Here is a 26,131-nt window from a genome sequence, read left to right as displayed (position 1 = left end):
AGCCAATTCCAAGCACAATAAAGTGGCCATAAAACCTTTTTGGCCATTTCTTAGAAATAAAATAAAAAGATCTTAGGGGCTTTTTGACAGAAGAGAGACCATTATCAGACAGTTCAATAGACCTATATACACTTGTCATTGATTGTCTCACTTGAGGTTTTTTAATGTCGGTTCATTTTCATTGCTAAAAGTTACAATCATATTAGTGCTTTTTGTCAGTCAACAGGCAATTTTTATGTGATCTCAATGTCACAGCTTCCTATTATATTCTTGAATCTTGAAAAGACTAAGTAGTTGCGATACAGTTGCAATAACAGGTAACTGGTTTTCTAAATGTATTTAATCATATTAACACTCCAATTCAGCTTTAACATTTTTATCACCACTGAACTTCAAGAGTGAAAGATTGAAAAAACAGTGACACTGACCATGAGTGTGCACGCTGAGAAGCCTTAAGTATTAAATCATCCTTATATAAGGTAAAATCATAAAGAAATCTGTTTTTCTCTGCTATTCCGACAGAAAATGACGAGCCTCCATACGTTGAGTTTAGACCACAACATGTTGGACTTTATTCCAGAGGGAACCTTCTCACTGCTACAGAAACTCAACCGGCTGGACGTCACCTCCAATAAGCTCCAGAAGCTCCCACCAGACCCTCTTTTTCAACGAGCTCAGGTATCCTTTAATCAAACGATTAAAACCCAACCCAACAAACAGTTTGGTCAAATAAGCTTTAAGTTGATGATGGAGCACATCATATATCCTCATGACATAAGAAACCTCTTTTTTCTAATATTGTTTTTACGGTAACAGTTCATGCAAAGTGGTAGAATATTTTAAAATCACCAAACTACATTATAGCAAAAGATACAACTTTCCACGTAATTAACAATTCCATCTCTGCCTTAAAGACGGGACAAATGTGATGACCCTTCAGAGCAAAACTTTGTTGTTCGGTCACTATGGCAGTCAATGGGGCAACTTTCATATTAGTGATAAACCACTGTAAATCTGTTTTAAAGGAGCTATTTGCCAGATTTGCTATTGCTATGCAGCCAGTGTTAGCATTAACAGCTGTTCACTTACCAGTCTAGAAGCAGCAAGTTCATCATGAAACTTCATTCCTTTACTCACCAAGAACTGTCTCCAGTGGTGGAAAGGAACACCAATGTCACCTCTTAAACTCCTGAATTTGAACTGAAGTTAGCACGCTAACCAGCTAGCCCCGGTCCATTTTGTCACTTCCCGATAGCGACTCATTGTAGCCTCCAATCTGCCCTGAAGACATAGCGCTGCTCAGAGGATGTAGTATAACCTCTTGTCCTGCAAACGCAACAATGGCCGAAGCTCTTATCAAGCGACAATCACCACCACCCGCTCCCAGCAAAAATCCACACTCAGCAGCAGAGAAAATTTACTAATAGCCCCTTCAAAGCTAATTTAAAACTTCTTCGAATGAATGCTTATTTCATCCACATTTTGAATCATGTTTCATGTTTTCCGGCCCTGGTGATTTCTACAGTCACACAGGTTAAAGAACAGTTTTTCACATCCTCCACATAAACAGCTCCAGAATCAAATGTATAGCAGAGGTTTACTGGAAAATAACTTTTTGCCTGAACTTTTGAATCATTGTTTCACACGACCAGGTTCTGGCCACATCAGGAATCATGACCTCCTCTTCCTTCGCACTGTCTTTTGGCGGGAACCCTCTCCACTGTAACTGTGAGTTACTGTGGCTGAGAAGGTTAAACAGGGAGGACGACCTGGAGACATGCGCCTCACCCCAACTCCTCTCTGGTCGATACTTCTGGTCCATCCCAGAGGAGGAGTTCATATGTGAACCCCCCCTCATCACCAGATACTCCCATGAGATGAGGGTGCTTGAAGGACAGCGAGTCGCACTGAGGTATCAGTATTAGTTCTAATAGTGTGAATAGATGCAATCAGTTTTAATAAGTTTCCTCATTACCCTATAAGCAATCACAAGCACACACATAGACACGCTCTCTATTTTAGTTCCTGTAGCTGTGCATTGTGTTTATAAACCACTCAAGAATACATGAAATGCCTTACTGTTCAATGAAGCACAACACAGGGACATTACACCAAAAATTTAGGAAGGACAAAACTAAATCAAGACAACAGAAAGCTAATAATGACTTCATTTGCATATATATTGGTCACACGCTTCCAATCATAATAGATGTTATGTTTTCAAGTGTGGAAATATGATGAAAATTAGAAAAAAGGGGGCAAAGGAAATCAATGAGATGCCATTACTCTCTTTCCTTTATTGTGTCTTGTCTTCAGCTCCATGTATAAGGTGAAGTGCAGATTATCAGAGGATGAATTTACCCAAAGTTTTTCAGTTTTTGCAGCATAAAACTGCAAAAAGCCAAGGAAGAGTCAGGGTACACAGTTAGGTGTTGATAATGATTTTTTATCTGATATATCTCATTTGTTAATGAATGATAATAGTTTAACCACTCTTTATTTTATAACTTCATGACTGGGAATAAGCTAATACCAGGTAATACATGTCCGGACACTGTCAGACATTTGTTAGTGTGACCCTGCAGCAAAGTCCACTGAAAAAATCACTACATTTCCCTTTGAGCTTATTCTGTTTTACTTCACTGTAAGTATAGAATAAGTGAAGGGTCTCAATGACTTATTTTTTTATTGCTTATATCTTTAACAACTTCAAAGCCCATTATAACTGCACACATTTTAATTACAGTCATTCACCTACAAAACATTCCCTGGCTTGGCGACAGTGGGCCAATTCTTTGCTCAAATTTGTCCAGATGGAGGGGTCCGTGGCCAGAGCGCTTACAATTTAGTTAAAGAGAGCGCGCAGTGCGACCAACTTAAAATCTTTTGTTGGTTTTGTTTTTGTGAGGAGAGATCCAGGGGATGGGGGTGGGGGGGTCGCTATTGGAAAGGAGGGAAAGGTAACAGAAGACTGTTTTTTTTTTTATTTGCTTGTTCTTTATATGCAACTGGGGAGGTGGTGTTAAAAAAAAGAAATTATAGGGTGTACAATGTTTCTCTCCTGTAATTTTCTCAATGAAAAAAAATATCAATTTCTTTTTTTTATTCAGTCCCTCAGTGTTTCACTTACATGACTTACTTGTCATAAGGCTTTAAAATCTATTTACATCTCTGCTTCATGACTGAACTACATTCATTATGAATGAGTCACACATGTAGTTCCTTGGTTTATTGTATTTATAGCTTTATTGTTTATTGTATATATATATATATATATAGTACTTACATAGTAACTCAATGCAAAACAAGGCAAAACATGTCACCAGAGATCTACATGTAACTGTACCCTGTCATTATTTCATACGTACCTGATTAATGAAAATTTATTTCTACATCTTTGCTGTAGGGTAAAGCGTGTTTAACTTAAAGAATATGTGCCCTGTCGACAGTCTAAATACTATCAGAGTCTTTTCCCTCCACTTTAGGTCCACGAGGGAAAGTGAAGGGACCACCATCAAGAAATTCTCTGCTTTTACTGTACAATTGACCCCATTCTGTCTTGTTTCTCATAAGTTCCACTCTACTGCTTCCTTAAAGGTGTAAGGCGAGAGGTGACCCAGAGCCAGCCATCCACTGGATCTCTCCAGAGGGCAAACTGGTGTCTAACTCCTCCAGAACGTTGGTCTACAACAACGGGACCCTGGACATCCTCATCAGTACTGTGAAAGACACCGGCTCCTTCACCTGCATCTCCTCCAACCCTGCCGGTGAAGCCCACCAAACAGTTGACCTGGTTATTATAAAACTCCCTCACATCTCCAACAATACCAACAACATCCAAGAGCCTGACCCGGGATCGTCGGACATTTCCACGTCGACCCGAGGCGGGGCCAACGGCAGCAACGTGACGGGCGACGTGAAGGGCGGCGTGGACAAGAGGGTGGTGACGGCTGAAGCCACGTCGTCGACAGCTCTGATCAAGTTCAACTTCCAGAGGAATATTCCAGGCATTAGGATGTTCCAGATCCAGTACAACGGGAGCCAGGACGACTCGCTGGTGTACAGGTAAGACTGACAGAATCACTACGTCAGAGACAGACAGTTTACACTGAGTGGAGGTAAACAATTACCCAGGTCTGAGCTGTACCAATTAGATTACAGTAGATTACATGTACCTGTAATGATCCTATTGGAAAATGTGATCACAGGAAATAGTAACACAACACAGATGAAGCTGAGGCAAATAGGCAAACACTCTGAGAGGACTACAACAGTGCTATGAGGGCTCAACAAGGGTGCTTCAAGGGCACTATAAGGGCACTTGCAAGGGCACCACAATGGTGCTATGAGGGCCCTACAAGGGTGCTACAAGTGCACTATGAGGGCACTACAAGGGAACTACAAGGGAACTACAAAAGCACTACAAGTGTGCTTCAAAGATGCTACAATAGATAGCACCTTTTGCGGCACGTTAAGAGATATTATTATTCCATATTATCTCAAGGGCGCTATGAGAGTGCTACAATGCTCTGATCCCGTAAATGAAATATAAGCTATTGATATAAACAGTACAGCGTGTATGCAGCATGTACAGTAGGAAATAGCCAAGGATATACTGTATACCGAAAAGAAACGGCAATTGAAAAAATATTAAAAGCTATTAAATGATCAAGTGAGAATTATTATAAACAGAATAGTAGTAATGTTGAAGACTTAGTGCATTGTTTTTACATATATCACTGTGTATGAAATTACGGCGCAGACAGATCAGTTCATATCAGGGCGAAATAGACCAGCATGGAGATGAAACAGGGCTGTGACGGCAAAGACGGGGGACAAAACAGAAACAGTGAGAAAGTTCACAATCCTCATCCAAAACAACGCAGCTCCCCCTCCCCCTGCTGACTCACTGGGACGGCCTTGACAGGAACAGCTCTGCCAATCTTTCTTGACTTTTGCTATTTGTTCAGGATTACAAAGATTAGATGGATCTCGCGGGGAATGATTGTTATTTGAGCTAAATATTTACCCTGGTGAAATGCGGGAATTAACAAACACAAAGAGCCTTCGAAGGGAAATCTGCCAGTATAATCTGCCTTTCATATTCTGCTAATCTCCATACATACCTCATCAGTACACATCGTCATCATCGAGAGCAGGGAGAGAGTAAGGTTTGACTGTCTGGGTCACGATGATGACAATGCCCAGGGTCGTTAAGAAATTCATCTCTGAAGATATATATATTTTTTTTTTTTTTTTTTTCCCACAAGCTTTGAATGTATGATCTTTATCTCTCTTTGACTGCACCAATGTATAATTAACAAACACGGATCATTCATATAAGACTCTGCTGGTGTTATCCGCCTTTCATATTATTCCTAATCTCTGTACATAATTCATCAGCACTTAACCCCATTGAGAGGATGCATCATAGAGAGACGGCGCCGATGGGATTTACAGCTGTCTGTCTTGTAGAGATAACATCATAGATCACATCTATCTATCTATCTATCTCTCGTTCTTCACACTAAACGTCTGTTCAAAGCACACTAAAGCCTTCTTGCATTTGTAGGGTTTTCACCCTACAAAAGGTTGAGTTTATACTTTAAGCCTGACGCTTAAAAATACTTGTTGGAAAGTATTAACTCAGAGAGAATGACAGACACAAACAAATAGCTTCCTGTGGGGGCACGGAGGTGGAGTGATGAGAGAGCCTTTCACCATTGTTCCCCTCCCTGTCACCTAACTCAAAGTCGTATCTTTGCCTCCTGTCTTTTCATCCTCTCGCTCTCCCTTCTTCTCTCCTTTCCAATATTCATTTGTGTGTCTCCGTGTTATTTTGCAGCTCTCTTGTCTTTAGATAGTGGATTGATTTCCATTCAACACCTCTGCTGGCACAAAGTAGCAACTCATCGATTCTTCTTTTTCATTACCCAAACACAGAGAAGAGAGAGGGGAGGCGAAGGAGAGGGAGAGAGAGAATAGAAAAGAGGGAGGGAAGAAGATGACAAGTGGAAAATGGAGGGGGGAATGAGTGAGGCGAGGGTGGGAGGGGAAGAGAATGACCAACTGGGGAAGACTGGTCCTATTGTCACACACAGAGCTCTTACTTTCAGGTTCAATGAGAGCTTATCGATTTGCGGCACATTGACATTTGTGCACTTTACTCCCCACCTGCTCAACATATTGTTGTTGGGTGTAGGAGGGGCTCCTGTATGATTCCTCCATACTGTGACTTCAGCACAAACAGATGGAAAAGTGAGCGATAGTTTCAAGCTTTTACCGGCATACCCCCACCGCCCTCCGGTTCAGTTCATCTCATGGACACGCTGCATGTCTGAAATGTAATAGTTGTAATACTTGATTCTGTATTGATCCATGCAGGGAAACCCCACCCACAGCTCCTTCCACAGGGAGGTCAGGGTCAGCTGCAGAGAAGCGCTGCCGGAGCTGACGGGGATTCAGTGTCTTGCTCAAGGACACTTGAGACGAGCAGATGATTACTCATACAGTAGCGGTGTTTGAACGCCCGTCCTCCAGCTTAAGTGTTACATTTCAGTTCCAGAGGCCGGCCTGTTGCCCAGTCGGCCACAAGAGTAAAACCTCTTCACACTCAGCAACTCTCTGCATTGCAGGTTTTGTTTAGTGGAGCAATGATCAATCGCTTAAAGTAATGATGAGTATTTCCTTGTAATTACCACTCAAATGAAATGTGACTGAACAAGTCATCATTTATATATCAAAATTGTGAATTTCAGATCACAAGAGCCACAGTTTTAATTATATCATGCAAAAACAACAGTGTCTTAACAAGCTGCAGCAAGTGAAGGTTGATTGTTCTCAGCTGCAGCTGGTTAACTTAATGATGTGAGTGGGCAAAACAATAAACTGGAAACCTTGCCTGTTTTCTGGTTAATATGCTTCTTGTATACACAAGATGTTTTTTTCTTTTCTTTTTTCCTTATGTTTGAAAAATGAAAGTGTGGGTTTTGTCTTTTTATTGTTGTCTTGTCCGAACAGCTAGAGTGCATGACCACTGACCGTAATGTTAATGTAACGCTAACTCAAATGGAAGTCACCAGTCATTTAACAAACCATTGTCATGACATGACTGACCAACTATGCAGCTGTTATCTATAATAAAATGACACATTTGAATCTCATGATTAACATTGAATATTATTGAGTAATGTTAATTATAACACAAATGTCATGTCTTAATGGAGCTTTCTGTCAGTTGTAGCTATTGCTACATAGCTAACATTATAATTATAAGCTGTTTACTGACATGAAAGAAATGTTGTTCAGCATCAAACTTCATTCCTTTACTCACAAAGAGCTGTCTTCAGTGGTGGACAGCAAAAACTGTCTGTCACGTCTTTTCTTCTACTGAAGTTAGCACGCTAATCAGCTAACTTTGCGATAGCGACTCGCTGCATCCTCAGGTCTGCTCTGAAAACTTAGCATGGTCAGAGGGTGTATTATAACCTCTTTTTATATAATTATAAATACAACAATGGCTGAAGCTCTTGTCAAGCAACAATCACCACCACCCGCTCCCAGCATCAATTTTCTCTCCAGAAGCACCCGCCTTCATTCAGAAGTTGACTTTTTTTTTCTGACTGACTAGTTTGAACCCTGGGGGGACCTGAACAATAAGAGGTCTCGAAAAGTGGTGAAGGGCCTTTATAAGGTTCTCTCAAAAAAGGCAGCAGAAGTCTTAAATTTCATTTAAAACATTCTTGAGGCTTTTTTCTTGCCCGTCTCAGACAGTACAATTAGCTTTACATTTTGGGTGTTGGTGGGAAGCCCATCGATTCATTTTGGACATGTCAATTTTAGCAAAAATTTAAATTATCAAATTAATTATATATTTTTGGTTCAATCGATCCACCATTTTCCTGCATCGTATCTGGGTCCAGACGGACAGATTGTGAAATAACAGGTCCCTGGGCATAGACAGGTAAAAGACTGGCCACCTCTCTTGTTTAGATGCCAAAGCTGCTGGAATTTTCTTGCGCAGAATTCACTTTCCCTCTTTCACTGTGATTGCAGAACAGTTAAATAACACATTTCTTAGGAGTCAACCCAAAACTGATAGAATTCAGGCTCATTTTGTTTTTTCGTCAAGGCTTTCCAATGTATGGACCAATAGAAGCTTTATCAGAAGCTGTAAACATGGAGGTTGTATTACACAGCGCCCAAAAGAAACACTTTTTCTTCGCCCCCTGATGCTACTCATTCATCTACTCAGCAACTTGAAAACTTTGGATTTTTTTTTTTCTTAAATCTCTTTTGTATTCCTTTCTTCACTAGGAGCTAAATTGAGTCATCCACACAGCCCTCTAAGCCTCAGCTGTTAACTCCTTATTTCAGGGTCAGGTCTAGGGAAGGCTGATGTCGATGAAATAATCCGCTGACCTTTCACACATGACCTATCGCAGCAGAGGCGGCACGTGCAGTGTTTGGCCTTTACACCTCGCTGGTTTTTATTGAACAATTCACAGCCGCGTCGATGATGATAGTAAAACTCACCGTCAGCATTGACATTGACATCCATAAAACGGCCACAAAGAAGATTGTGCTCTTATTCAGCTGCATGGGCAATTATTGCCCTTAATTAAGGGTTGGGATGATTGCAAGCCATTCTGAGATTACAGAAAGAATGAATTCCCAAATTATGAGATGAGCATATCTATTGTTAAGTCAATGAATAGATTCAAAATGATGATGGCTAAAAAGCCTATTGAAGATATGTGAGCCTTGAACAGAGAAAGGAAGAAAGAGAGATTGATGGAATAAAGCTTTCTAATAAGATATAATTGATTTTCCATTATAATGATATCTATTAACATTTTTTTTTTTGATAAAGGTAAATGATAATGTAACAGCATTTGGGCTGGGTTTTGCTTTACTTAAGTCTCAAGCAAACCTTTTTTTTTTTTTCTTTTTCAGGAACCTCTAAAAAATAAACAGTTTTTCTCTTTCAGCCATTTATACTCATCTTGTGACAATTTGTGAGAGTCCTGACCTCCCAGGTTGGGAACTATTGCTCTACATGGTGTTTCAAAGTCTTCCTGCTGAAGCTTTTGGTTTATTCAGGAGTTTGTGGACTTGAACTTGGTTTTATGGAAATTATGGAACCAGCTCTTGAAATAAAATGTGAACACCCGCAAGGCGAAACTCACCAGTTATCAAAAAAGAACATGGCCTATAGCAGTTTTCACAGGTTGAATCTGTCACATGCTCATTCAGTATGTGCAGTGAAATGCAGGGTTAAGGCTGTGTAACGAGGCTATCAGTGGAGGCGATGATAATAATTGCAACTAGATCAAAAATGAGAATTAGAAAAGAATGAAAAATGACAAAGACAAGAATATTAAATGCATGAGAGTCAGCTTGAACCTCAGAACATTATGAAGTGTAGAGATGAGGATGATAATCACCAAGCTCTAAACCAACCTGAGCTTTGAAAATAATTCAATGAAATACTGAAATTCTGTTTGCCATTGCCATACATTAACATAAGCCCTCAACAAAGGGTTAAGTTATGGCTTCCAAGTCTGCAGACATTACTTTTTCAACATACAGTATCTGCTGAATTTCTCTTTCATTGGACCCGAGCTCTCCTTTGACATTTACCAATTGACTTGAGAACACACACACACGCAAAACCCATTCTCCCTCCACCCTAGTCCTCATCTGCTCTGCTCTGCTCTGCCTGTTTTGTTTTGTTCTTTTTTCCTCTATGTTCTTTCAGCAGTTGTTTTCCACTCCAGCAGACCCATCGAGCTACAGGGGCTGGTTGCCATTTGCCAAAAAAACTACACATCAAGCAAATTGTGTGGCAAGCTTTTTTATGAGGCTACACAACAGGGGGTTCGGGATGAATCCAGGCTTTTAAAAAGGCCCACTCCCCCTCCTCCCTCTGTCCCTCCCTCTCACGCTAGGAGGAAGTAGTTTATCCTTGCCAATGGTCCCTGCGGCCCAGGTATAACACCTAGCTCAGCTGTGCTTAAGGCGTGAAAAAACCTCTGCCTTTATCGCACAGTTATGTTCCAATTCTGATTTTATAGCACCATAAACATATCGTGGGCTTAACGTAACAGTGTTATTGTTGTAAATAGTCTATGGGGTTTTAAACGCAGGTGAGTAGTACTGGGGAACTACCACAGCAGCTAGGAAGAAGGGAAGGACGAGTGGTGAAAGGCAGCAAAGCACGCAAGGAGGAAAGGAGAGATAGAAGGAGGCAAACAGAACGTAAAGAAGATTTATATGACTCTTCAGTGAGGTGAGAGAGGGGAGGAAGAAAGAAGAAAGAGGTTGTGAGAAAGGAAGGAATGAAGGAAGTAAAAGCAGTAGTAAGCATGGGCAAAGGGAGCAAGGAAGAGGTGGGAGGATAAATTGAAAACAAGTTGGAAGTAAGAGGAAATGAAGGACAACAAGAAAGGGAGGATGCAAGGAAAGAAGGAAAGATGGAGTAAAAAGGGGCAGAAAGTTAGAATGGATTAGTGAAGAAACAACAGTATGGAGGGGGAAAAGTATGGAAGGAGCCAACCACAGCATTAAGGATAGATGTAGATGACTCAGCTAAATGGAAGAATGGAGCTGAGCTGGGCAGATGGAGGTCTACACCCAGTTACAGATAGTGCTGAAATGTCTTCCCCGCATCTGGGACAGCTCTCGCTGCACGGCACTTTGACATCCACTCTGCGGTGCATGTTTGCACTGAGCTCAGCAGTAATGAGATCTTGCTAAGTGTGGAGCGTCATTGCTTTTGTTTTGGAATTAAGAATTGACAAAACTGGGTCCCCTGCTGGTGGGGGTCATTCAAGAGAAGAAACCAGTCAAACCAGTCCTCCCATCTGCTCTATATTAAATGTAACATTTTTTATGATAAATCACATGTATGCTTTGCCATAATGGTCACTAAATAACATTCCAATCATTTTCCATTTTCCATCAGCAATGTATAAATGAAGCTTTTGTCACTATTTTGCTATTAGTTCAAACTGAGTCCTTCATAATATTCAATTTACATTGTAAGTTACTTTTGGCTATTTGGGGCAGCGCAAGAAACTGTAAAACACAAGACTGACATTTTCCTTATGACGCAATGGTGAACTTGTTAGCAAAACTGTGTATATTTACACATTCAGCAGACGTGGAGCAGCACTAGCTTTCATTCATTAATTTCAGGTATAGTTCTGGCCATTTGGAAAATAGAAATATTTCCTTTCTTTAGCCAAATGCTAACTTTACATGTCTGATGTTTGTTGCTGACAGGTGGCAGCTGGCTAGTGTAGTATCAGGCCATACAACCAAAACAATTAGCTTTAAGATGCAAAAATGCTCCATAGAGCTCAGGGAAACTACAGAGTTGGGTAATACACTTATGTTACACCTTTCACATTACACATGGTCATTTCATTTCTTTTGAATATAAAAATATTGACAACAGCAGCTTTAAGTTTTTGACTTCTGTGTAACAAACTGCTCAGTTTGATCTGTAGTGCTAGACAAATTATCCATAAGAGTAATTTGATATTCATAAAACTCAATTCCAAATTATAATTAGTTTATATTATTAGATCTTTTATTCCATCTTTTACAGGAAGTAGTAATTCATTACACCGTGATTTGTTAAAACCCTCTAGATGGCAGCTGTATTTCAAAATACAGGAGCTAAACTTCAAAGCTATTTTTCTTCTCAGATCTTTTAGTGTGTGATAATGATTATGAGGAAAGTGATCAAAAGGTCGGGATAATTACAGTTTTTAGAAAATACTGGCATTTCAATAAAGTGGCAATGTGGTGTTATTGTAATATTATGACTGTTATTAAAATAGAATTTGTCAAACTGTTCAGTGGTGGGGAAAATATTATCCTAATCCTCTGAGTAAGTTACCACCGGTGGGAACTATTCATTCGTTCACTGCGGAATCATTGCTAATCCGCGAGTTAGCTGGCTAATGTTTACTTTTTCACCAAGTGTAAAACTATTCTCCCTGAGTCGAGCAGAGTTTAATGAATAAAAATGGATGGGGAGGTGTTAGCAAAGCCCACCTGGCCTGGCCTCAAAATCCCTGTTCCACCTCTGACTACAAGCTGTGTGGAGGCTTGTTAACCATTAGCTCTGGCATCAGGGGCATTATGCATGGCAAAACAAAGATAAGAAGCTAGCTTCTGCAGTGTTTTCTGTCTGCCTTCGAGACTCAGACCTATTAGCATGGCGTTGTGCCATCTGCTGTGTAAGCTACATTAGCTTTGAGGTCAGCAGTAATGGAGCGGACGTTGAACTACCATTAATCCTCTTCACTTTCTGCTTGGAAACCAGTTAATCTTTACTGGTTTGATTGCAATTGTTTGCTTTACAGTGGACTGTGTCGTTTGCTTAACAGACTGAATGGCATGTTACTGTTTAGTTTATCCACAACATGAAAGCAAAAAGAACTATTTGCAAATATGAGGGTAACACATGTTTAAAAAGTGCAGTGTCAAGAAAAGTTTATTAAAACCCATTGCTGTTTTTGCGTGCTACTTTGTTGGCTTATCTGACAAAGTTTTCCATGTTTCAGGCTATTGAATTTAGACTAGCTTGCAATGTGGTGGCATGGGAGGCTTTAGCCAGAAGCACTGAATAGCATTTTCTGAAATAATTGGACAACCTACTTTTAGATATCTGTGACCCACATTTTGGTCCCTTCCCAGTTTGAGCAACACTACTGTGCAATTTCACAATGTTTTTCTATTCAAATACCTCTAACAAGAGTGGGTAGTGGTAACATACTACTGATACTACTGAGATTTCACACCAAATTACTGCATTCTTTCAGTTTTACAGAAAAATTTGGATAATAATAATGATACATTTTTTATTTACAAGCGCCTTCCTGGGCTCCTGAGGACACCTTACAGAGCAAATAAAAACATTCAGAAGCATAAACCAGATAGACGATGTATGAATGAAATAATAAAATATACATAATAAGGAATGCAAACAGCCTTATTATCAGAGTTTTGGTGTATTATTTTACAACAAAGGTAGATGCTATAATATAATGAAAATGAAAATTTCTTATGACCCTTATTATCAAGACAAGTCATTTAGTGGCTATTCTGGCCCTTTGATCACATGATTCTCATCAGCAGAGTTTCTGTAGTTGGAGCTCTCAGTCACATCACATGATCTTCAACAGCAGATGGAACTGGGATATGTCTGATGTCACAGACACCTGACACATGGGCAGTATGTTCTAGTTGCTTTGTTTTAACTTCACTCTCGGGAAATGTGCTTATTTGCTTTGGTATGAATTAGATAAGATCAATACCACTCATATGTTTATCTATATCAATACTTTAACAGCCAATGGTGAAACTCCAACTGGCATTTAGCTGAGCAATGGTTGAAATATGATCAGTCAGTCAGTCAGTCAGTCAGTCAGTCAGTGAGGGAGATTAAAGAGCTGACCGAGCTGTTGCGGTCCATCCAAAATTTTTTAATCATAGTAAATTTTCTGGATCTTCCCTAAAATATAACTGGTTCTTTCCTGGCCCATGCTCCATTCTCCCACTTGTAAGTCGCTGCCCAAATGAGTACATTTAATGTCATTCAAATCAGTTCAGTACTTTTTGCTTCATCCTTCTGAAAAACAGAGAAATAAACAACATACAGCAACATATAGGTGAAAACACGACCTCCTTGGTGGAGGTAATAATGCTGATTAAAAACAGTTGCCAGGTGTTAGTAATCAAAAGAAAACAAACATTTTAACACAATGTGTGAATATTAAGTTTTTCACAAACTTTCAGTCCTCTGATGAAATGCAAAAAACAGTATTCCCCTTCATTTCTAGCCCAGAGCAGTGAATATCATTTAAAAACACTGGAAGTTGTTCATCCAGTGTGTCACACATGGTCAGACTGGGCTCTGCTATAGGGAAGCCAATGACTACAGACTGCAGCTGAGTTAATAGGAGCCCTGGCCCCTTATCGCACTGCTGTGGGTCGACCTAGAAACCCTGGTCTTGTGTGTTGAATCATTGCCATGAATGCCATTTTTCTCTTTTGGAATAATGCATGTTTGTGGCATGTAGGTTTTGTCCAATATTTAATCATGTGAAATGCCCTGAAATAGAACAATCTGGTATCATAGTTCACCGCTCTGTGCATGGAGGCAGTCATTTGTCTTGAGACAAAAAGCTGAGGGCGACTAATGGAGATCACACTGGCCTGCTGGCTTCGTCCCAGCTGGAGTGAGGAAAGGAAAACTAAAGTTGATTAACGCACGCACACACACACACACACACACACACATGTGCATGCTCACACGTGTGCATGCAGATACACACAATAAGAGTTTGGGTTTTACTAGCATATAGACTTGTATCAGTGATGAATGTTGGCAGAAGGCCAGACACAGTGACAGCCACAGGGAAGAGGAAGCTGCCATGGGAGGGGAAGATTATTGTAATGGAACTCACACACACGCATGTCCACACATATATACTGCAGATGCATGCAGACATAAGTGCACAAATGCATACTCATAGAGGAGCGTGCACACAGACATTTTCTCTTGTGTAAATTGTGATAAAACCCAGAAACACACACAGACGCCCTGGGCTGAGGGCTTGGCAGAGCACAGTAGATAGATTAGTGTAATAGTCTCGGCCAAGGCAATCATCTGCCCACTGTAGGGCTTCAAATACTGGCAGCAAGATCCATCTCAGACACAAAGAAATTAGCCACAATGAATGAGTCAGTTTGGATGAGTTCACAAATGCTAACGGCTCACACAGTCAAGAAATAATTGTATGCAAGACCAAAAAAAAAAAAAACCTGATTTGCATGAAAATGTATTTTGTGCACTCAGCATGCAGCGGAACAGGGTCCAAATAAGCCAAACATATTGTCAATATTCTGACTGTTCCATGTATCTATGAATTATAAATGATGACAGCTTGGCTTACACGTCCACAATGAAAATTCTGCAATGCGAGTTTCATTAGCCGGAGCGTCCGGTCGGATGGATTTTGCTTAGAGACAGTCTAATTTGGCCTGTGTCCAGGATGAGTCATGTAGCTAATGGTTTCTTGGAAGCAAAGGTTTGTGAAGTGGAGAAGAGAGAAAATGTCATTTATTCATGCAGATACATGGCTAAGCAGCAAACAAATGCTCGAGAAAGACAGATAATTAGTGTCCATTAATAGATTTCCAACCAAAACATATTCAGAGTTACAACATTTGGTTTTTAACTCGCCCTGTTACTGTTTTCACTCGTGATTGTTTCCCCTTCGATTTTGAACAAAACCTACAGATCAATATCCAGATAATGTGAGATTTATCAAACAGAATCACTGTCTGTTTCTACTTCTGGAGCTATAAGAGATTGATCAAGAGAGATAAGAGATAACATGGTGGTACACTGACAGAAGAAGGGGTTTTCGTCTTGTACCAATACAGCAGAGATGTACTTCCATGGTCTTTATGTTTCTTTCCTGCTATTGATTTTGGATTGACATGTTCAACAGTGCTGTGCATCATCAAAAGGATGAAATGAAGGAATCTCTTTGGGAAGAGTGGTGTTGTAGTCGTTCAGGAGAGTTCTCCATGTTATTATCTAATTTTATTCATTAACCATTTAATTAATTAACCAATTCCAATTACTTGGAATGAATGACTTGTGGAATGAAATACACAAGTGTGAACATGAAAATGATTATTCATCACACCAAATATGTTTATGGCACAGATGGTCATATTGTTCAAATTAAAAGCAGAATTTCTGAAATATTTCCTTTAATATTCCTATAATAAAACTATTCATAAGGTAACATTGTCACCACCACCAAACAATTACAAAACATTAGTGGAGTGGAGCACTGAATGTTTCTGTCATATTGTTTCATATTTCAGTGGAGTAAGAGCATGAAAATAGTTCCCAGCTTTCTGTTAATTCAGTGGAGAATCCGGGGATTGATGGATAACATGATGTCAGTGTGACAGGAACAGTCAGTGCAGCCTCAGCGGCTCTCCACAGAATCAGGACAGAGATTTGTTTGTCATTTGTTTGTCACAGGTGCGACTGCGGCAGTCAAAGCTGTTCAGAGTAGGCGAAATATTCATAATACAAACACATCAGGTTCACCGCACCAAGCTGGGCAGTGTGTGTGTGTGTGTGTGTGTTCCACCATAAACCACAATACGCACCCCAGAGTGTATGAGCTATTTGCTGATAAGGTTTGCTGAGATGAAACCAGAGGCCTTTATGTTGGTTTTCACTTATATTTGCCACCTTTGTATGTTTTGATAACAACAGTTATATAGTTTTGCATTATGATAACAGGTCCAACACCCTTTGTTTTTGATATTCACCCAGAATACAATGATCAGCCACAACATTGATACCAATAACTGGTTTTAATTATGATCAATGTATATGACCTCATGAGTACTAAAACAAGTAGTGTTCACTCCTCTGCTTGATGTTTTCATCAGTATGGGGGCAAACCACACACACACACATACACGCATGCACACACACACACTGCCCAGCTGTCATTATTCCTGTGGTGGGACACATAAAGTCACACTGAAGACTGAAGATTAATGACAGGAGCGGAATGTCACCTGCACTTAAAAGCTCAGATACAAGCGGTTACATTTGTAGACACATAGCCTACATACACACAGACAAAGATTCATTTCCACATTATTGCTGTGGCCTTGGGCCTTGTGTGTGTGAATGTGTGTCGTGTGTTTGAGGTTCACATTAACCAGCAAAGCATTAATATCTTTTTGTAAAAAAAAAAAAAAAAAAAAGTGTTTGTTTCCTAACCTTGCACATTCTGGGTCCATCATCTTCTCGTAGACTTAAACGCTGTCATGCTCTCAAACAGAGACCATTGTTTACTGACGCATTAATACTGCATGTATCTAGTATATGTGTTTTTTATATGTGTACTCATTGGATTGTTGGAACATGTTCTTAAGGCTGAACTCTGAACTAAATGACGTGTTCTGTCTGTCGATCTCCTCCGTTCTTAAATCACAGTGCAGCTCCGTGGCGGGCAAGTCAAATATCGTCTTGATAGCTCATGTCTTAAAGACATGAGCTATCGGCGAACGTTCTGATGATCGTCAATCACCAATATCATTCACATCTTAGCCACGAAACGTGAAGATGCACACGAGGAGATGATGCATTTACGCACATACATATACAGAGATACCATAATCATACTGAAAGGTCACAGACAAACACACACACACTCACACCCTCCAAAATGCTCATGTATCCTTAGTGGAAGCGCCTGTAGTATCAGTAATAGAAAACAACGTTTAACAACCTAAAAATCTACACAGTTTAAAAATATCTTGATAAACGTTTAAAGCCAGTTACTGTTTATAAGGTTGTGGCTGATCGCTGTAGATGCTCGCGCATACATACACACACACACACACACACACACTCTCTTGCATCCTTGTGCTGTTATTCCGCTGGGAACACACTAATGACCTCCCACTACATTCATCCTCTTGCTCTTAATACTCACCATTAAACCTTTACATGTCTCCTAACCTTCACTTAACTCCAACTCCAGACCAGATGCTTAACCTGGCCAAAGTAACCCTCGGCTCCTCCCGGTGCACGCGAGGCCGCGAGCTGTGAACCGGCCGGCCTCTTGTGTTTTAATGAGGAATTTCATTAGCATTTTAATGAGGAAACCTGGGGAAAGCTGACAAGACGTTTTAAAGGAAATTGAGGGACAAATGTGCAAATTCTTCAGTCAGTGCGACCAGTGAAGAATAACCAACTTTAACTCGGAGTGGCAAAGGACCTTTGTATTTGTCCAAACGAATATATGGATTGATTGAAAACTATTTCCCTTTTGTGTTTCACTGTGAAAGATTTTGTTCTACACTTGTGCTCAATTGGAACACAGTTTGCCCGCTGTGAAAGGGCGTCTGCTCAAACGTCCTTGCAATAGTAAATCATTTAATTGGACTCCTGTCCAGCTGATGACTTGTGGGTTTCTGTTTTTGAGGATTCAGCAGCCGGCTATACACATCTGAGCAGAGTGCATTGATTCTATACCCTTTTCCTTTTTACTTCCCTGTTGAGTATTTTTACCACATTACACTCCAGTAAATGGATTATTGAGGTTGTACAGAGAGAGCATTCACATAATGTTGTCCTGCCAGTCCCCTTACTGTTAGATTAAGAAATGTTGCTTGTAATTGTACCCAAGGCAAAGTACAAGAGCTGTTTAAAGCAGCTGTAATGAATATATGTTCATGTTATGTTTGTAGTCCCTCAACTCTAAAGAGCATTTCAGTATCTATCAAATTAAAATAATGAGCAGGAAGGGTTTCGGAGTTGTCTGAGATAGTGTAAAGTTCTGGTCAAGAAAATGTAAAGGTTCCATATTTTACACTTTCCCTGTGTTTTATTTGAAGTTTTGATCCATAAGAAGATTTATTTATGGCCTTAAGAACCTAAAACCATCTCAGTGTAGTTTTACATCTTCTTTGTCAGGCTTCTTTCTGGAGCTCTAGTAACAACAGCCTCTCTTCTGATTGGCTGACTGTTTTCTTAGCGATTGATTGACCGATATCAGGTAAACACAGGTTGGATAGTGGGTCCAGGTGGGCAGTGACTGCTTTGTTGTGACATCTCAGTGTTACAGAAATCCTGACAACTTGTTGTAAGGCTCAGTCTCTGAATACAGACTGTGTGTCTTTCTCTGTGGACTGAGCGCTTTGATACTTTAACAGTATTGATATAGAACCTAGACCTGCTTTATAATCAAAAAATACATAGAAATCTCACTTTATATAATATGGGCCCTTTAACTAACGACTGATGTGAGGCCATATAAATCCATATGGTTTGAGGCCATCTAGAAAAGCTGTTACAGTACATGACATTGGGATATAGCCTTACCAGCACATTCCTCTACTGGTTGTATATTATTCTTCTCAAAGTGCCTTTAGTTTGTTGAAACTCACACATTTAAATAAACATTTGTGTGTCCTGTGCCGTCCACAGAATGATCCCCCCGTCAAGCAAGAACTTCTTGGTCAACAACCTGGCCGCGGGGACCCAGTACGACCTCTGCGTGCTGGCCATCTACGATGATGTCATCACCTCTCTGACAGCAACCCGCGTGGTCGGCTGTGTGCAGTTCACCACCGAGTCAGAGTACATGAGGTGTCATTTCATGCAGTCGCAGTTTCTCGGCGGGACTATGATCATCATCATTGGAGGGATAATAGTGGCCTCGGTGCTCGTTTTCATCATCATCCTGATGATACGTTACAAGGTGGGTCTCTCCGTCTGTCACTCTTAATCCTCTCCTGCCAGAAATGAGAGAGAATAAGAGGAGAGAGAGCTTTTCATTATGTGAGACAATTGGGATTATTCGCATGGCAGCCATGTACTGCCCAGATCTAAACCTGCCTTTACGCACCACTACACTTCTGCTGTTAACGTGTTCGTTCACAGCGGTGACAAACAATCACAAGCCATTTTTGAGCATTTAAGATTTCAGAATGCATCTCTGAGTCTGCATAGCACTACATGATTATTGACCCCTGTATGAAAGTCCATTCATGCCATGAAAAGGAAAAACATCATGATTTTTTTTTTTCTTTTCATGGTGACAAAAAATGGCAAAGGGTAACTAAATGTAGAAACTTTTATATATATATATATATATATTGTCAAGAACGTATATTGCATGTAAAGGTATTAAACAATTACATCAAAGCTAAGTCTAACCGATCATATGTCATAATTGCGGCTCAAGACATAAGGTCCTTGGCTGTAAACATTTCACTCTGCAGGATTTACAAGGATTCAAACTGACAAGATTGACATTAGATTCACTTTTATATAATGTATTTATTTGAATAGATTTTCTGTTTGTAGCTCTTTTAATTCTTGGTCACTGAGTTCATATTTTCTTTGTCATTTTGCCCTGAGTTCATATACAAATATTTGAGTGTGGAAAAAAAAGGATGAAAACCTTTCCTTGTGTTTTTTTTTTCCACAGGTGTGTAACCCTGGGGAGGGTGGTAAAGGCGTTTCAATGTCGATGACCAACGTTCACTCACAGACCAATGGGCAGCAGTCGCAGGGATGCACTGTGACTCCCAGCGCCTCTAAACATGGCTCAATCGGATTAGACGACCTCTCGGGAGGCACAAAGAAGAGGAGCGGAGCAGCAGCAGGAGGAGGAGGAGGGGGCAAGGATACGATGACTCATTCGTCCGACTCTTCCCTGCCTGACTGCTCCACCACTACGTCAGTTCTCAGCCAGCCTTGGGCGGCTAGAAGCCCGACAGCTGGAGCCGAGGAACGGGAGAAAGCAGGTGAAGAGAGAGCTCAGGCCGGCATCTCGACGCCCACCACCACCACCGGTTCACTACCCAAGCCAAAGCGGATGCCCGCCCAAAGTAAGCCAGGCTCAGCGTGCTCCAACGCCTCGGCTATCCCTGAAAATCTCCCCACCTCCCAACGCCCTCCTTCCTCCTCCTCCACTGCCTCCTCCGTCCTCCTCCCTTCCTCCATCCCTCTGGAGAACCTCAACACCAACCGCAACAACTCCACCTCTCTCAACCAAACCCCGCCTCCCTTCGCTCCTTCCCCTTTCTCCAGCCAACACCCCACGCCGAGCCCCGTCCCCTCCATCCGATTCAGAGAGACGCCCATCCTGCGCCGGGCTCCCCACACCGCCTCCTCCTCCTCCGCCACTGTTTCCTCCTCCGCCAAGTACCAGACTCTCCCTGTGGAGGAGGGAGGGAGGAGCAGGGCAAGGAGGAGGTACTCGCTCAGTGAGGGAGGCTCAAAGACGCACTCGTCACATCAGGGAGGAGGAGCGCCCAGAATAGGGCGCATAATGCGAAACAAAAGGAGCCAATCAATGAGCGGGATGCTGCTCCCTAAAGACGGGGAGGGAGACTCGGACAAAGGACGCTGTGATTCAGACTGGATCTTAGAAAGCACGGTTTGAAGTGGAGCGAGGCGGCGACTATAAAATAAACTTTGGTTTATCCATTATTGTTTATCTTTTGTATGAGTGTATGTCTGAGACTCTCTGTGTGTGTTAGTTTGAATTTGTTTCTAGATGTGTGAGTGAGGGTACAGGTGTGTGTGTGTGTGTGTGTGTGTGTGTGTGTGTGTGAGCATTTGTGACATATGTTTTTTGCCGTTTAGAATCTGCGTTTTTGGTGTGTGTGTGTGTGTGTGTTCATGTTGTAGCTGGATGATTGACTGCGAGTGTGTGTTCTGCGTCCATACTGTTTCTTTTTTCAACCAGGTTTTTTTTTTATTATTATTTTTCATAACTTTTCTCCACAACTCTTTGTATTCAGTTTACAGTTTTTTCACTTTGACATTTTCCTATCTGTTTTGCAGTCGGTCATTCAGCGAGTGGATAACTTGCCTTGTCTCGTAGCGTCCTCGGGTTGTCTCGTTGGTTCCACTTTATAGCACAAGAAGAAAACAAGACAATGGGCTCGCCACGTCATTTCCCGATTCACACTCACCTTATCTGAAAATACCACAAAAAGGGAATAATTACAGGAAAAAAAGAATGAAAAAAAACAACAACAATACAAGAACTGAAAAGCACACCATTCTTAACGTTCACATGCCCACAGAGAGCGTGCGTCCATACGGTGGCAAGAGAACAGCAGTCGGTGCCTTCTTTTGCACTAACAGACCCTCTGACAGATGATAGAACTGGATTTAAAACTCCACCACGGCTCCACGAACGAGGGATTAGGACAGAGGAGAGGGGGGGCAAACAAAGGAATAGAAGATTTCACACATAGCCTTTCTTACCTACTGAGGAGTACAGATGTTTTCTTGACATACAGACGGACACAAACTGAGACAACAAGTAACAAACAGAAGACTTTAACGGACCTCTTATGAAATTAATATTTTTTAAAGGGAAGAATAAAGAAAAAACAAAAAAAGAACATAAAAAAACCTTGCAAGCTTTTCACTGACACTGGTGTTCCACAGCCTGTGTTGGTCACGAGTTCCCCGGAAAGCTTCTGTACAGAAAAAGACAACATGTACTGTGTTGTTATGTTGTGTAAAATAAAAAAGGGATAAAATGAAAAGTGGAAATGTGACACGTGTCTTTCATGTGCATTGGAAATGTATTTTTCTGGATCTTTGCGTGTTTATCGTGAGGGATGAGGGTATCACAGAGTTAGCAGTTGGAAATGATGCAATAATGTCATCAGCATCAGTTCCTACTGTGATTGCAGTAACACGTTTACGGGAGGTTAAAATCACTTTTCATCTGGCTTAAATTTTCATTTTCATTTCGGGAAAAATAAAAAACAATTTCCCACTGCAAATCAGAACAGAACAGATGTGTGGCAGCTTTTAAGTTAGAATAATTGAAGTTTCACATTTTGACTCTTCTTTTTGTAATTTGATAGATCAAATCTTCTTCGGCTGTTTATTTAGAGCAGACGATCTCATTTCCAATCCTCCCACTTTTTCCTGGCTGCAAACACATTTATCAGAGTGTAACAATACAGAAAAATGCTCCCATGAGGCTTTGCCAGTGTGCAAATGACTGAGAATCACGGGATAACAAAAATAATCATTGTTTTATCTTGAGGTTTTCAAATATTAATGCCCAGTACAGCGGTGAAAACAGACTGAAAACCTAGGAACACATGACAGGCTTTTTTTTTCTTTTCTTTTTTTTTTTAAACACAAAGTAAAGAACACGCTTTGAGTAAAGCTGTTGAGTAATACAATCATGCAAGTGGAATAAAAGCAAGCGAAGAGAAGGGGCAGGACTTCAGCTCTCTATATGCGCTCTCACTCTCTTATACAACGCTCACTCTGGCGCACACTGTAACACAAGTGCTGGCACTCACTCCATTTAAATGGAACATGTAGTTGTGAATATGTGAATGACTAATCCTCAAAAAACATTGTCTTATACTTGGGCCAGAATGGTATTTAACAACAAGTACACCAGGATGATAAGAGCAGAATAGCAAGATGTAGAAGTCTGTGGTCTAATTTATTTAGACACCGAAAGAATGAAAGAAAGAAAGAAAGGATACACTGTTCCCGGTAACTGGTAATTAACTCTGGTGAGTGACGGCAAGTTACAAGCACTTTATAGACCTTATGTGTTTGTTTATGTTTTTCTGGTGGTGCCAAAAAGCATACAAATTAATAAATGACTGTTATCATTATCACTATTGTCATAAATGATGACATACAGGTAAAAGCTGGATGAAAAAGAGGCCTCTTGTAAATTTAAGTCTTTTAGGGTGCGTTCACACCTAACCCTGGTGCGTTTGTCCGTTTAGCATGGTTCGTTTGGGCTTGTGTGAAAGCTGTCAGTTGCCAAAACAACCGCACTAAGACGGGGTCTGGGTCCACTTCCAAGCTGAATCTTGTGCAGTTCATTTGTGGAAATTAAAGAAACCAACCACAATGTTTTGTGATGGAAAATATGTGGTTTTAACACGATTTTCATAGCTACACTCCAATCAAATCCCTCTGCTGAGTGTGAAGATCTAATCACTTATTTCTTCATGAGTTCTTTATGACACCAGAGAAAATATGTAAATATACACATTAAAAGCATTGAAGTGCTGCATGAACTGCTATCAGTGACCAGGATTTGATTTCCTCACGTTGCTCCTGATGATGGGCTGGTGATACGGGATGACATCACCAAAACTGTCCAATCGAAATCCAATAAGGTATCAGACTCTGTGACTTTGTGTTTACTCCTCTTGGTTTGTTTGTAAAAAGCCAGTGCGAACGTGAGCCAGATATAATTTTTTTCCCCATGGTCTGCACCAACTGAACCTAAACACAGGTGTGACAGCGCCCACAGGCCCACAGTCTCGCTCTAGTTGTTTAATTGGCATCATTTTCCAGCAGCCTAAACGAACCAGACCAAATTGGCAAACAAACCAGAGTTCATCTGAACCAAACCAAACAGGTTAGGCAGAACAGCCAGAGGCCCGGAAAGAAACCGCATGAGAAGGGACGTCACCTCTTTGAAAGCCAAACTACTATTAATTCCATTAGATGAATATGAACTGTTAACCAAGTGATCAGTGTAAAGCAGCCTATATATTTATATTTGCAAGTTCATCAGGTAACCGCGGTAAAGTATGTGAGTTTGGGCTTTACCTGATCACCTCAGAAAAAGACTGAAGGTCTGTGTCCTACTCCTATACTTTAGTATTTCCTCAGGAAAACAAACATACACCGCAGTCCTTCCCATTCTGGGAAAGTGGTCTCAGATTTTTAGTTTTGTTAAGTTATGTTTTGGGCATTTTTTGCCTTTCTTGTAATTACCACAGTGAAAGAGAGACATGGAAGTCAGAGAGAGAGAGAGAGAGAGAGAGAGAGGGGATGACAGGCAGCAGAGGGCCTCGGGCTGGACTCTAACCCAGACTGCTGTGGTTAGGACAAATGATATGCGCTCTCACTTGTTCAAATGAACTTGATCCCTGGCGTGACAGCCACCTGTGTCATCATGTATCAGCATTTCACACAAAAAAGGCACCAGAACCAAGTTTCAAACTAAGCTCTCACTCTCCGCCTCACCCAGCTGTAATACACCATCAGGTCTGCTTTTATACATCAGCAGCTACGGTGGGAAGGCGACCTGGGGGCCACAGCCAGTACGGGTGAAGTCACTATTAGTTAACGTCAATGCAGAAAATGTATTCACTTTGCAATTAAATTACTGGAATTTGTTTGACATGAAGCGGTTCTGACAGGAAATTACAAATGGATGTTCTCTCTTCAATTATCAGGCTTTGCTGTTTTAATGAAGTAAATTGAATTGACTGAACTGACGGAGAATCATTACAGACCTTTGTGAGAATATCTAAGTGTTTACTCTGTGTTTTCTGGAAGACCATCGGGTTAAATTCTTAGTAATGAAGTCACATGTTTTCTCCTGACAAACTTATTTAATTAAAGAGAGTGAGATACAAACCTAAACTCTCTGCGGGATTAAAGACAAAATCACCCCCCGCTATCGTTCTCCTATCACACTCAGGTTCTCCGCCGGGTTTTACATTTCAATAGCTGATGACGCCAGCAGACATCAGGTGAATGTTTAAACAGGAACCTGAGTAGCTGGAGAGTCATAGGAGAAGATGAGAGGGGAAACAAATTACCTTCCCATAATTCTCCTCATTTAATATGCGTAGAAAGCCCATTGCCTCTGCTGTACAGCCAGCCCATATACAGCCTCAGAACTGAGCTCACACACCCACAATCTTCCTCTCTTTAAAAGTGTGTCAGTATCGTCCTGCTTCACGCCTCCTTGACTGACCTTCTAATGCCTATTTCTTAAGCTGTAAATGCTTAATGGTAAGAGGCTTTGCAGGAGAATATCCCTCTCTATATGCGTCTTCCTCATTTTCTCTCCCTTTCAAAACCTGCCCCTCTCCCTCTCTCTCTCTCTCTCCGTCTTTCATTTTCCCTCATTTATCTTTTTATATTTTGTGGATTTAGCAGCAGCTTTTATACAGTGAATGATAGTTTGTGTAACAGCAGAAGAAGCTTAAAGTAATAATCTGTGACATTTACACTGCGTTTCAACTCATAAAGACTCATCCGCATTCTGAATGAGGGGGAAAAAAAACTAATGAATAAAGTTTTGGTGGCGAGTGAAAGTCCTGGTGGAGCGTTTTAACAGAGGCCATCTGATCGAGCCTCAGCAGAAGCTGAAGTCATCCGGTGGAAGCGTGAGCCGTGTGGCTGGCCTGCCTCACACAGAGGGAGTGAATGTTTGAAAGACAGTCTGAATGAATGAGGAAAAGCCTGAGATGATGGATTGGAGTAAAAAAAAAAAAAAAAAAAATACTAGTACTAAGAGTCTTATGAATGAACTCCAGTTATAACTTTGAGCCAGAATAGTTCGAACCCTAAACAAACCCTGAAGTGTGTGACTGACATCTAATGGTGAAAAACCGAGCATGATGCAGAGTGACAGCGGCGTAAAACCAACATTTAAAACAGCAAAATCATTTGTTCGTTCGGTGGCAGAGTAAATTCGCCCCAAAGTCATGTTGAATTTTGGTGGCCTTTGACAGTCAACACTGC

At 40.9% G+C, this 26,131-nt stretch overlaps 1 protein-coding gene across 6 annotated transcripts in view; it reads left to right on the top strand.

Moving 5' to 3' along the window:
• lrfn5a (leucine rich repeat and fibronectin type III domain containing 5a) overlaps window positions 1-22,140 on the top strand; it is a 115,136-nt gene extending 92,996 nt beyond the window's left edge. For all 6 annotated transcript variants that reach the window (XM_056393990.1, XM_056393994.1, XM_056393989.1 and 3 more), the window contains 5 exons: window positions 523-678; window positions 1,653-1,912; window positions 3,598-4,065; window positions 19,055-19,328; window positions 20,061-22,140. In XM_056393990.1, coding sequence (XP_056249965.1) covers window positions 523-678; window positions 1,653-1,912; window positions 3,598-4,065; window positions 19,055-19,328; window positions 20,061-21,020 — 2,118 coding nt within the window. In that variant the 3' untranslated portion in view covers window positions 21,021-22,140. The remainder of the gene's footprint in view (window positions 1-522; window positions 679-1,652; window positions 1,913-3,597; window positions 4,066-19,054; window positions 19,329-20,060) is intronic.
• Window positions 22,141-26,131: the final 3,991 nt, after the last annotated feature.

Source organism: Seriola aureovittata, chromosome 13 (assembly GCF_021018895.1).
Source record: "Seriola aureovittata isolate HTS-2021-v1 ecotype China chromosome 13, ASM2101889v1, whole genome shotgun sequence".
Lineage (NCBI taxonomy): Eukaryota > Metazoa > Chordata > Actinopteri > Carangiformes > Carangidae > Seriola > Seriola aureovittata.
Note: the sequence above shows the minus strand (reverse complement) of the source record. Positions and strands in the feature narration are given on the sequence as shown.